The sequence below is a fragment of the Puccinia triticina genome, chromosome 13A (assembly GCF_026914185.1).
Source record: "Puccinia triticina chromosome 13A, complete sequence".
Taxonomy (NCBI): Eukaryota; Fungi; Basidiomycota; class Pucciniomycetes; order Pucciniales; family Pucciniaceae; genus Puccinia; species Puccinia triticina.
Genome location: NC_070570.1, coordinates 4,482,191 through 4,494,774, shown reverse-complemented (window position 1 = coordinate 4,494,774; position 12,584 = coordinate 4,482,191). Strand labels below are relative to the sequence as shown.

The 12,584-nt window shown below is 47.3% G+C and overlaps 1 protein-coding gene across 1 annotated transcript; it reads left to right on the top strand.

Moving 5' to 3' along the window:
• Positions 1-11,122: 11,122 nt before the first annotated feature.
• On the top strand, positions 11,123-12,130 carry PtA15_13A397 (uncharacterized protein; the record flags this gene model as incomplete). Its single annotated transcript, XM_053162590.1, has 3 exons — positions 11,123-11,161; positions 11,235-11,417; positions 11,486-12,130. The coding sequence occupies 3 exons, from the start codon at positions 11,123-11,125 to the stop codon at positions 12,128-12,130; spliced, it is 867 nt and encodes a 288-aa protein (XP_053026552.1).
• Positions 12,131-12,584: the final 454 nt, after the last annotated feature.

The following is a 12,584-nucleotide window of genomic DNA, read 5'->3' as shown; positions in this document are numbered from 1 at the left end:
TCAATATAAAGACAATAGTGCCTTTGACATTTCAACCAGCTGTTTGGGTGAAAATGTTGGCTTGACGTGTCTTAAGAAAAATTTGTGGCGGTGTAACTCTCCGTTCTGATTTGCCTGACCCATCGGACTCCGATGCAGTTAGGGGCGTATATGGCCGAGGCCCGTGACTAGTGGGCAATCACCAAGTTGGCCCGAGATGCGTTATGCCAATGACAATGCGACACCGATATTTTTGTAGCGCTGGCAGTGTTTTCCAGAAAAAGATAAAGACATACGAAAGCCAGAGACAAATTGATTGCTGATCGTCAAGCGGGACTCACCTAATAATTCCGCAGTTGAGGCTTCGACCCGATATCTTTGAGCGTGCTTGAAGAGTTTGGCCGCAGAAGTCGATGTGGATGAGAGATGAAGACTGGATTGGCGGGGGAAAATGATAGACAGGATGGCCTGTTTGTGGGTGATGCAGCTCCTTCAGTCGTGAAGAATTCGGTCGTGCTCGGTCGTGGCAACTGTAGCCAGAATGGCCGTATCTGAGAATAGTAGTTAACACTCGGGATCTTCCAGCGGAAGAGAAGCGATCAGTCGGAAGGCCGGGTATGCCTCCATTTCTGTTGGTAACGATGAGGACCCAGATCTCAAAGAGTGTACAGTTCGAGGTCGAGAGCTACGGCGGCCAACGAGCCTCAACGAAACTTGCACGATATTTCGTTGTCGATGGGTTTCGATCGGACTGAAAATTTATGTAAATGTCATAATCCACTTCCAATAATCGTCCTCAACAGTCCACTCTGATGGGGGAGCAACCCCTTCCATGAAACGATCGTCTCACAACACAATACATACTGAAGAAGGAATCACCCAGATGAGGGCGGCGTGTACATGCACAGTGCCAAGACCAGCAGTGAGCACACCTCATCTTGAAGTTCTGAGACACAAACTTGTTCACACTTGTGCAGACCCAGCACTGAATACCACACAAGTCGGGAGGAGGTACAGAAAGTGACACTGCAGCTGTGCAAGAATGAATTTCACCTTGGGAACCAGCACTCGACTTGCCGGCCGGCTAAAAGGGCGAACTCAACACGAGTCGCTCCCGTGCTTGCGGGGTGCAAGCACCCAGACGCTTTGCGCCTGCTCATAGAAACTTCCGCTTAGTTGAGCTCGCTAGAAGGGTACCTCCCAAGATCCGGTGTTTCAGCGCCGAAAAGGAGAGGTCTCACGCTTTGCAAGATCCCTTGGAAGGAGCGCCATTTACATTGGGCGCAATCTTGACTTCGTTGAACGAGAGATGGGAGAAGATGCGAGCAAGGGTTCCAAGGCATGACATGTACTTTGCATGCTAAGGAGGATAATGGTGCTAATCAAGAGTATCTCCAACCAGGGATATAAACCATGGACCTTTTCCAATACTTGTCCTTCAAGCCTTCAAGCTGATTGCCACCCAGTAGGGCTGCGAACGAATATCATTTTTGAAGGACAGCCCACCCTCTCGCAGGAAACATCTTTCAAGGGGTGTTTGTTAACTCAGGCGGTGTACCATCGGTAACCGCTCTCATTGGGAGAGCCGGTGGTGGGGGAACGGGTAAGAAGGGGAAGGAGCTGCTCCAGGAGGGCAAGGAGCTTGAGCAGGTCGCCGCAAACGCCAAGATCGCCGGTACTGGCCATTGTCATGAGGACTGTGTGCTCTCTTATGGTCCAGAACCAGCCTTCCGGAGATCTGTGTGCTCTCTTGACCGGCGGTCTGGCCGCCGGAGGCTCCGATCCCCAAGCATAGTCGGGGGTTTGGGGCGGGTATGGCCGGCGAGTACCACTACCCGTGTACCCGGTCATTTTTTCACCAAAACCTGACACCTGGCACTGCACCCGGCACCCGGCACCGCTTGGTGGGTGCGAGGGGTACCCACCGGCAGGTACCCAATTGCCATCTCTAAAATGCACTGAACTTTCACTAGATGTACTCCAAAATTATTGGAGTATCCAATAATTTTGGATTGGACTGATGTTCACTCCAAAATCATTGGAGTAGACCAATGCCCCCTCGAAAAATGTGGTCAATGTTGGAGTGGACCACCCATGCACTCCAAAAATCTGGAGTGCATCATGTGTCCAAAGAAGTTGGAGTGCACAAAGCACACGCTCCAATGTTGATACTGTGCACTCCAATATTTTTGGCGTGCACAACTTTGCATCTCAAGAACTTGAAGTTCTTCAAATGATCAGAGCCAGAAAAACTTGAAAATATTTTTTTTGGCCAACTAAACCAACAAGTAAAACAATAAAATAATCAGAAAACAAAACTATTTTGTATGCATATTGAAAACAACTAGAAAAAAATGGAAAGAAGAAAAAAATGTCAATAAATCAGTAAATTTAGGACTCGAAATACTTGTAGAGAGCCAGGCTCTTTTGGAAAAAGGTCAACTAACCCTTGATGGTCTTGAGGATTGAATATGGGCTCAGTATAGGGGATTGCATTGTGTTGCACTCCATTTTGCAGAGCAAAAAATAGCAAAGAATGTTGAAAAAGGAGTACACAATGAAATCCAGTGCTGCTCCCATTCTAAAAGAATGATTGAACATTGCAAATTTTGCATCATGGAAGCGTATATCTGAGGGTGGAGGAAAAATTGCTGGTATGTATCTGGCATGTACTAAGTAATCCATATGCACTGAAATTCCACCATCAGGCTGCTTTTGCACCTGTTTTTCGGGCTATCTAGAATTGGCTTCCAATCGGGCACTTTACTAGGCTTTGCCCTACTTACTGTAAGATCAGGAGTTATTCATGGCTATGGAGGACCCGAGCGGTTGACGACAGGCAAGGCCCTCTTGAGGCAGCAAAAGGCTGCTGCAACTGATCCTCATGCGGCTGGTCGAACGATCAATGGACAAGGCATCGGCAAGCAAACTTTTGCGGAGGCCGCCAAGTGCCTGGCCGCCCCGATATCATGTCTACAATGCTCTGAACATTTTAAAATTGCGCCCTTGTGCAAATCAGATCTGTATTCAAGGGATTTAAAAATTGCCCTTCTTCATAAGTAGAGCCTCAGAGCCTCAAGTCCCCCGTGCGGCCGTATCGCCGGGAAACAATTGAACCCCCCTTCAGCTTCAAATTATCCAAGCGTCATGTTACAAGATCAAATTGTGGGTTCAACACGAAGAAAAAGAGAGCTATTTGGCGATGAGTACCATGCTTGGACTTCTTGCTAGATATAAGCTTGGGAGAGAGAGAGATGGTCAGAACCAAAGACTGTCATCTCTGGTTTCGGCTGAGCGACCCCTGTATACATACACTACACAGTGGGCATTAGATGATAAATTCTGTCAAGCTTGTCTAAGGGCTTCTAATATTGTACTTGCATGGGAGTACGCTGATTTGCTGATTCTCTTAAGGCTACGTACTATTCCAAACGAATAGGATAGGCTGAAGGCTACAACTTGGATTTTTTTTGCCCCGAGAGCTTGAAGTGGTTGGCATTCATGTCTTTGGTGCAGGAGGACGAACCTTCCTCTCTGTGCTTGATTTGGCTCAGCTAACTGCTTCATCCTGCCCTGAAATATCATGCTACGTACCCAAAAAGCAGGCTGTAATCGAGTTACAGCTTCACATGTCTGGCGTGAAAGTGTAGCCCCAGGGGAGAATACTTACAAACAACTTTCACTAGCTTCAACAACCCTTCGATGTTTGTATTGTCTAGCGGCGAGTAACGCAAAAAGAGAGTTTACAAACCGACATTTGGCTCAGTGGTAGGTTTTCACGTAGACAAATAATGAAATGGACAAACAAACAGCATCGCGTTTGTTCCTTCAGTCTTCCATATCCAACGGCGCGCCAGGATTGGTCGGATTCCGTTGGGCCACCGCTTTCGCAGCGTAGCCTAGTCTGCCCCAAAGAATTGAGTCTCCTTTTTTTCAACCTTCAGTAGACATAAAAAGGACCTCCATCTCGGTCAAACTTCTTCCCCATCAGCTCCCCTCTCCTTTCCTCCCATCAGATTCCTCCTCCTCCAGACTTCTTCCTTCACAATCTCCTCTTCCAGGAGACCACTATTCTTCGCATTCCTCCTCTTCATCGCCCAGACTCCCCTCAATCAGCATTAATACGATTCCGTCCATCTTGAACCTTCGGGTGACCAGTCAACTCAAGCTTGATTAATTCGCACAGCTCAACCCCAAAGAGTTTTATGTACTCTCTTTCGTTGTCAGCATCATCTCCAGAATGCTCTCACTCGGTCGCACCGACCCTCACTCGGACATTGCGTTTGAGCGTCCACATTTGATTCCGACATACATATTCCTCTTGATCATGGCTTTATCATGACAGTCACGGGACCGACGTTCGAAGCATCCTTATTGGCCAACAATAATGAGTGAACTGTAGCCTTCCATTCTCACGTCTCTGATTGAGATGACTCTTGAAGCTCCGGATTCCTTTGATCATGTCTTCATGCCATGTGATCTCTCCGATTATCTCAATCTTCGATCATTAATATTTTTGATCACTCACCGAGCAAGTTGCTTCGTTGCAAGTCTTGCAACCTATGTTTTGTAGGGTAGCTATCCCGTAGAGCTAGGTTTTCCCTTTTCACGTTGGTCGTATCCAACCGAGTTTACATACAACCCGCTCAGCTTGATATTTTTCTTGATCTTCGAATTGGATCAACTAGCCACCTGCAAAGGTGAGGCACTTGCAGGCAGACACGGTCTGGTGCTATATCCACATATTTGATCGATAGGAGGGCATAGGTGAGCTAGTATTTTCCTCTTCTTCTGAAACGGAATTGACTATATTTTTCGAATCTTCTTATCATTGAGCTTGACGAGCCAGTGGCTTCACACCCGGCGCGGTCCTATCCGCTGAGCCTTCCCAAAGGGCTCCACTTGCCTCCATTCGATTATCCCAATCTTTGATAATCCAACTGATCACAATGAGAAATGTCTGAGCAATAGGGCATATCCTATGATGCCATGACAAAAATCACTTGTTGCATACACTCGGCGATGAATCCACTTTAGGTTAGCCACATTTTTTTATATTCGTGATCACTCAAGCTTTCCCCAGCTTACCTACTCCTTTCTCATATCCAGTGGAGCCAGTCGCGAGAGGTTATCAGGTCGATTGGAATGATACCTCCAAGACCTCAACCTCTGAGGGCACATCCTCGTTCTGCGGGCATTGCATTGAACATCGGTTGCATTCGAAGAGGCCTCAGACCATGAGCCTCGTGCAACCTTGAACATCAGCATCAGGTCGATTGGAATGATACCTCCAAGACCTCAACCTCTGAGGGCACATCCTCGTTCTGCGGGCATTGCATTGAACATCGGTTGCATTCGAAGAGGCCTCAGACCATGAGCCTCGTGCAACCTTGAACATCAGCCTACCCCTTCGGTTTGAATATCCGGCTATGAAAGCGACCTGAAGCGGTCATCGCGTTATGGCCTGTACATGCTTTTTAATAGGAAGCATGGCGATGAGTGACTTGATTATTATAATAAGAGAAGTAAAACTGATTCGCAGGAAACAGGCAGGGTCTTGAACCGCTGCCTTGTGTGGTATCCGAGGTTTGGCCTCTCGCAGTTCAATATCCAATCTTCTGATCTCGGAACCATGTCATCATAGGTGATGCTGCCGAGTGATACTTTTACTCTTAATGGACCTAGAGGACCAGCCGATTGATGATAACGATTATCTGATGAACGAGGATATCACCTCCCAGACCGTCGGAAGTTTTTGTACTCGGTTGAAATTTCGATGTTGTCCGGCTCCCAACGGATTCCGCAGGGCCAGATGTTGCTGCGGTTACTGCGTCGGCTTGGAGATATGCCGGCCCGATGATGATGTCAGACCATCCCGTGCTCGGTGACGGCCTCTGAGGGTTTTCGCCAAGATCAACTTCTTCGGGATCTCTGTCCATGCAGCGGTCAACTCGAATAACCAATGAAAACCGACTGATACTCCCATCCTCATTCGGGGCGAACACTGTCGTTCTACCCCTCTTTTTGTGTCCCCCCCCCCCCCCCTGCCTCAAGAATAACATTCTCGTACTATTCCAGTGAGACCGAATGTCTGATCCCAGCTGTTTGATCGGACCTGCAGAATTAACCAAGAACGAGGTCGATCATTTCTCCTTATCGAAATCTCGACCACCGAGGTCACTTCCTCTTCGCGATCGTTACTCTTGTCATGACGGTTGCTGACTAAACATAAGCCCTGTTGATGTCGGATTATGGACACTGGGATGGTCCCAGTACCGGCAACAAAACCCAGGTCGATGTCCGATTTGGTACTCTCTAAACTCTGGACAGCGTCTGGGCTCGCCTAACATGGCATCAAAACTCACTTGGACCTCAACAATTACTGCTCAATCGTCGCGTCTGTGGTCTGGAAAGACATACTCGGGTAGGTCAGCTTGGATAACGCTCTGTCTTATCCATAGATTTATCAATCTTAGCAGCTCCTCTTCATTTTAATCATCAGAACGGAGATTTGAGTGGCGATCGACAAGCGGCCGACTCGACTCGCTCTCGGAAAACCTTTGCTCCTACTGGCTGATTAGCGTCTTCCACTGCTCTCTCCAATACCCTCATTCTTCCTGAATTTAACCCAATCATCCTCAAATTATCTTCCTTTAGTCGTTCTTTGGCCTATTGTCGAGACTTGATCCGACTGATTTAACATTTGTGCAATTATATTGAACCCTTTGATTCCGAACCCTGTGTGCCTTGTATTTCTTTTGTTCTTGGGCTGGTATGAAGTTTGCATTAATGATGCCTGTGTCCTCAAGACATTAGCCTTTGAATGATTTAAAATCCAAGCTGAAATACAAGATATGCTATAAAGAGGGAAAAGGTAAGTGCTCAGCAGCCAAAATTCTCCCCATGCCGTTTTTTTGTGGTCTTCCCGGTATTAGTAAAGTGAAGAATTGAGGGCATGCATCCAATTCACTGCGTAAAATGTATAACAGGAAAGTGTGCTATGTAGATGTAAATATACAGCACCATGGGGATTTAAAATTCCTTTGTGGAATCTAAGGGAGGGCATAAAAGGAGAGCAAGGGGGAGGGGAGGAGACAAGATAATTTTCAAAACTCATCTTCAACTAGTTACTAGGCCACTTTTGTCTCATACCATGCCTTAGCCTCCAAACATGCTATCCTTCCAACTCTGTTTCTCATTGAACTGTAATTCAATCCCACTAGGTCTGTTGGCTCCCTTCTCAAAGTGACTATCCCTTCTTCCGTTGCTATTTTGAGTCTCTTAGAGAGTTAGCTTGAGATTCCATTATCCCTGGGTATTCAAAGTACACCCGCTGATCAGTGCTAGTTGGACCCCAAAGGATACAGGCAAAATAAACTACCCCTGCTTATGAGCAGGCCCTATTGTTACCCATCTCAAGGGAAAAATAATATTCCTCAAGCTGTTCAAGGCCCCTATCATTATCCTTTCCTCAATAAAGTTGAGGCCAAAAAGTCTAAATCACCTCCACTACCTTGTGTTGTTGATATTTCCCTTGATGAAGGAGAGGTTGAGAGGAGGGGTTGAACAAGGAGCTGGGTCTGAGGACTAGGGCACTGTGAGTCTTGGGTGTTGTTGCTCTGATTCAATGACTTGATTACACGTCTGAGGAGCGTACTTAGAACACACAACTAGAGAGTCCCCCAGCAAGATCCAAAGGGGGGCTTAGAAACAATGACATGAAAACAAGACAGAAAAGGAGGACCACTTGGTCAGACAGAACAGGAAAAGGCCACATGGCCAGACAGGACAAGAAAAAGGCCACATGGCCAGACAGGAAATGAAGAAGAAAGTGAGCAGACAGGCTCTTAATCTGACATGTGTGGCTAGGAGAGAGCCTTCTTGTGGTATTGCTGAGACTGATACACCAAAACAAAATGATTTTCCTGGAGGGTATGACTGCTTATGCACATGAATTCCTGCATAAACTTAAAAAATTGGGCAAAAGAAAGATTTTCAGCAACACCTGAGCTGCACAAGCTTTTCTGAAGCTGAAATCTTTATGTGTTCTCATCTGCGCATCATACATATTGATGCCTGGTCAGTTCCGGTCAATTTGAACACTCCTGAAAAATTTTGTTGCTAATGCAAGCCACTGCAACGGTGGGCCGCTACGCTAAACTATCCGTAGCGTGCGCTATCCGCTAGTTTAGCGTGGTGTAGTTCCTGACACAGTGCCGTTAGCTGTAGCGCCCGCTACGGGCCGCTACGCTACACTAACGGGCGCTAACAGCGCTATCAGCTTTTTTAGCGGTTGAATAGCACTGCTAGCGCTGATAGCGGCGATAGAGGCCCTGTAGTTTCAAGGGGGGCCTGTTAGCGGTAGCGGGCAATCACTGCCTGCTAACAGAAAACCCCGTCATTGGTAGTTTAGATCCGCTACGCTGCACTGAACTACTGACTAAATGTAGCGTAGCGGCCCACCGTTGAAGCCAGTTTCCAAGCTTCTACAACCTATCCGTGAAACTCACAGAGTGCAGGAGAGGCTTTTGTCCAATTTGAACTTGCTTGCATGTCACAGTTGGACTTTTTGGGTGTGGTTTTTCTCTTCAATTGGTATAGAATAAAATTCCACACTTCTTGAAGAAAATACTGTATGGTATGACCAAGCTGTGGATTGACACCCCATTGAAAAAAAATTCCCAATTTCCAGGAAATGTAAAAAAAAAAACTCAAAAGTCATTTCAGAGGCTTATTTTTGAAAAAATTAACCATTTGTCAATTTGGTTGAGACTACTGTCCCAGAAATTAAATAGGAAAAATTAGAAGGAATTTGATGAGAGGCACTGATTAAGCAGATAATAATTGACTGGTGAGTGTCACTATTGTAACATTTTGGCATGAACTTCCTCATGTAGGGGATATCTTGCCTTTGTGGCAATGTTTTCTTTTTGGCTGCTTTGAAGAAATAATATCCCTTCCCTGGTGTGTTAGTGAGAGTCTCTCTTGGAGCTTGTATTTTGCAGTTACTCCATAATCAGTGGCACTCAAATATAATCAATATACCAAACATGCCAGCATACCTTTTGACTGAGGTCCACAGATGAAAATTCCTCCTGGTTGAGGTTAACCAATTCCAAATGGGACAAGTCCATCCCAGTCTAACTGAGATAAACTCAGCCAATCATGATGGCAGTGAGCTAGCCATTTTGATTTGATCCACTTCCTTCACTGATAATTGAATAAGGCGGGTGAAGTAATTGTTATGAGCCATAGCGCGGGCTCCACAGAATAGGTTCTTGTTCTCATGTACATAGCTGACACGTACATGTCACAAAACACACATTTATATTGGTTTGAGAGGCTGGAGATCCAGGCCCCTCCCCCATCCTGCAATCTACCATACTAGGATCCTGAACCCCTGCACCCCAGACCCTTGAACATCTCTTCCTCCCCCTTGATCAGACCATGACAGTAATGTCAAAGGGTCCATACTGGGGCTGGCAATCCAGAGGGGCATGTTATGCATGAAGTGTGGCAGGTACTTGAGATAGATTTGGATGAATAATGCATACATCAAAAGTCAGGTAATGTGCAAGGGAAAATGGCTGGACTGTTTGTGCAATGTGGTTTCAAATCATTTACACAAATAAAGAAAAACAAATAATTACATCCAAAAAGTCCCTGTGGACCTGTAAACAGCATAATAGAATGCAGTAATCACCTCACAATCAGATTCCTTCAAGCTTCCCCAGCTTTTGCTTAAAAAGGGAAAGCAATGAGAAAGAATAAAATGGTGATAAAAAGCCAGATAAACCAAATACCCAGATGAAACCACCGGATACAACAGCAGAAAATTTGTAGCAATTTCCATGAGTGAAGGAATAAAGCAAGTCTGTAAATGTTGTTAATTCTCAAGTTTGTTACAGAAGCATGTTGACAACTTTAACACCAATCTTACAACATCTGTCACAAGGATTTCTGGAAAATTTCTGGCAGGTTGGGATTTCTGAAACAGCTGGAAAGTAAGGAGCAAAGTTTTTGTGAAATTCTATGCATGGACCAGAGGCTAGAAATAGCTGTATAAATAATTCCTGGTGAGGATCTGGTGGCAACTCAGTGCTTGTTTTTTGCGGCAAAAGGAATTTATTCTTGTGTAGATAACCAGCAGCACAGTGTGAGTGATGTTGGCCTGTTCCATCAAAGTCACTAGACCTAGGGAGCGGCCGCGTGATCCGTCCCACTCTGGTCCAACATGAGTGTTCCCATCATTTGTGATTGTCTACCCTTCCTGGCTTCTCTGTGTGTGTACGCAGCCCGCGTTGTGTCCCACCAATTAATGACATGAAAGCATCATCAGCCATCCAGCTCGACTCGTGACTCGGATTCGTAGATCCTCATGAGAGCTTGGAATCGGATGCGTGTACTGCTAATGTTGTATACATACATGCGGTACATAATCCTGGACGAGACCGTTGGCACTGACTCCGTTGCCAGAGGTCTTGGCCCGTCTCAAGTGTTCACAGCCCTCGAGTGGGTCTGCAGGGGGCTCAAGTGGCAAAAGCAGACACCGGCCGTCAGGACAGGTCAGGGCGAGGGCAGGTGAGCGAGAATGTTCTGGCGGGGGCACGGATATGTCATCTTGCCCAGATGCTGACCTGAAACAAGTTGAGTCCAGATTCCAGGGGGCGGGGCAGGGCCGACTGGTCTTGTCCTTTCGTGCTGCTTCTTCAATTCTCTGTGCGCAAGTCGAGCCTTCTCCTCACTCTGCGTGTGTGTGGCGGGCTTCAATGCCCATTGGTCCGACTTATGTATGTATCGGCCGGGCCCAGCCGCGACAGGGATGGCGGGCAAGGGCTGCAGGGGAGGGCCAAACCTTAATCTGACACAAATTATGTGAAACGTTAATGATCATCGGTCGAGGTATGTATTTACAGCAGGGGATGTGTATGTACTTAGCCAGGGCTATTTATACCCCGCCCCTCCCACCCCACTTCCCCCGGAGACCACACTCACACACCCTGGCCTTCATCACACACACCCCACTCCACTGACGAACTACCTCCCTCACGCCATCCCCCGACTAGGACCAACACCCAGATACCACCGTTTATATATTATTGCAGCATACAACCTGAGCTTCTCCACCGACTTGATATACAGCATGGATTCCTCATCTCTTCTCCAACTCCAATCCCAACGCGTAAGTCTTCCGTTAGTGGCTCAATATCACAGACGTCAAGCAGAGTCCTGAGTCCTGTCATCTAATTTTCCAGGTCAACCAATCCAACGAGGACCACCAATTATCGGTCAGCAAAGGGCTCGACTTGATGCCCGAATACGACCGGTTCAATTCGACCGTCGAATGTCACGACGACAAGCATCTTGCAGAACTGCTCGGCGACTCAGAGCAGCCGAAGATGGACGAGCTTAAGCTGTCGATTCCCATGCCAAACTTTGTAAGCCCCGGCGGCCACCCCATGCACGATAGAAAAGCCTGCTGATCGATTTGTATTTCCCTCTCCAGCTGATTGATCCCCAGGACGGCCAATTTACGCCGTACTTCGAGCGCTCTCCAGTCTCGACGCCGGACCAGGAATACGACGAGCCGCACTACTTTGACCACCCCTACACCTCGCGCGACTCGTCGCCGGACTCGGTCCTGAGCCCGTTGCGCTCCCGGGCCACCTCGATAGCCCTGAAGAAGCTCATGGAGACCCAGGCGCAGATGCTGCTTGACATCAGCGCGGCTTGGAAGAAGAAGTACCCTGTGGACGCATCGGACGAGGCGCCCCGGAGCACGGCCCACGACGAGCACGAAACAGCAGCGCCCTGCATAAGTAGCAGCAGCAGCAGCAGCAAAGCTTGCGAGGTCCCGCCGGTGCCGACCAGTGCCACCCAGCCCGCGTCCCTCCTCCCCGCCAACCCTATCTTCCCCTCCGCACAGCTCCCCCGCAAGATCCGCTCCATGTCCCAGAAATCCTCCGTCTCCCTCGCCTCCCTCGTCGACCGGCTCTCGCTCAGAGATATCGACAAGTCCAGCCTCTCCGCCGACGTCGAGAGCTGGAAACGCGACGCACTTCAGTCCAAACTCAAGGAACAGTCTACCCGCAACTGGATCGACTGTCTTCCCTCCGACAACCAATTCGACGACCCCTCCCAATCCCTCTGATCACAACTCTCCTTCCTGTTCTACTCAAAAATACTAAAAACGCTCTTTCTGCTTTCGTCCTTGCTTCGCAATTCCATCCCTGTTTCGTCTTTCATTTTCTTTGGCATCCTTGTTGTTCTTCCATATCACTCTCTTTCTTATCCACTTCGGTCCGCCGCACATCCTCTAAAATCTACAAAAACCATCTTATATATACATTGACATTACTCTTCCTGTTTGTGTGTAGCCTGACTTTTCATTCTCCCTCATAGTAGTACCACATTAGCCTCTCTTTCTTTCTTTCTTTCTTTTTATCAAAGTATTTCTTTCAAACAAAACCAACCCAGCATGTCCTCCCAACATGTTCTTGTTTTACCGTTCCTTTTTTTTCTCATGTTTCGACAACATCCCTTTTGTTTTGTCCCTTCGCTCTTTTTTCCTTTTTAACTTATCTTCAATGCAGTACCATCTTCGC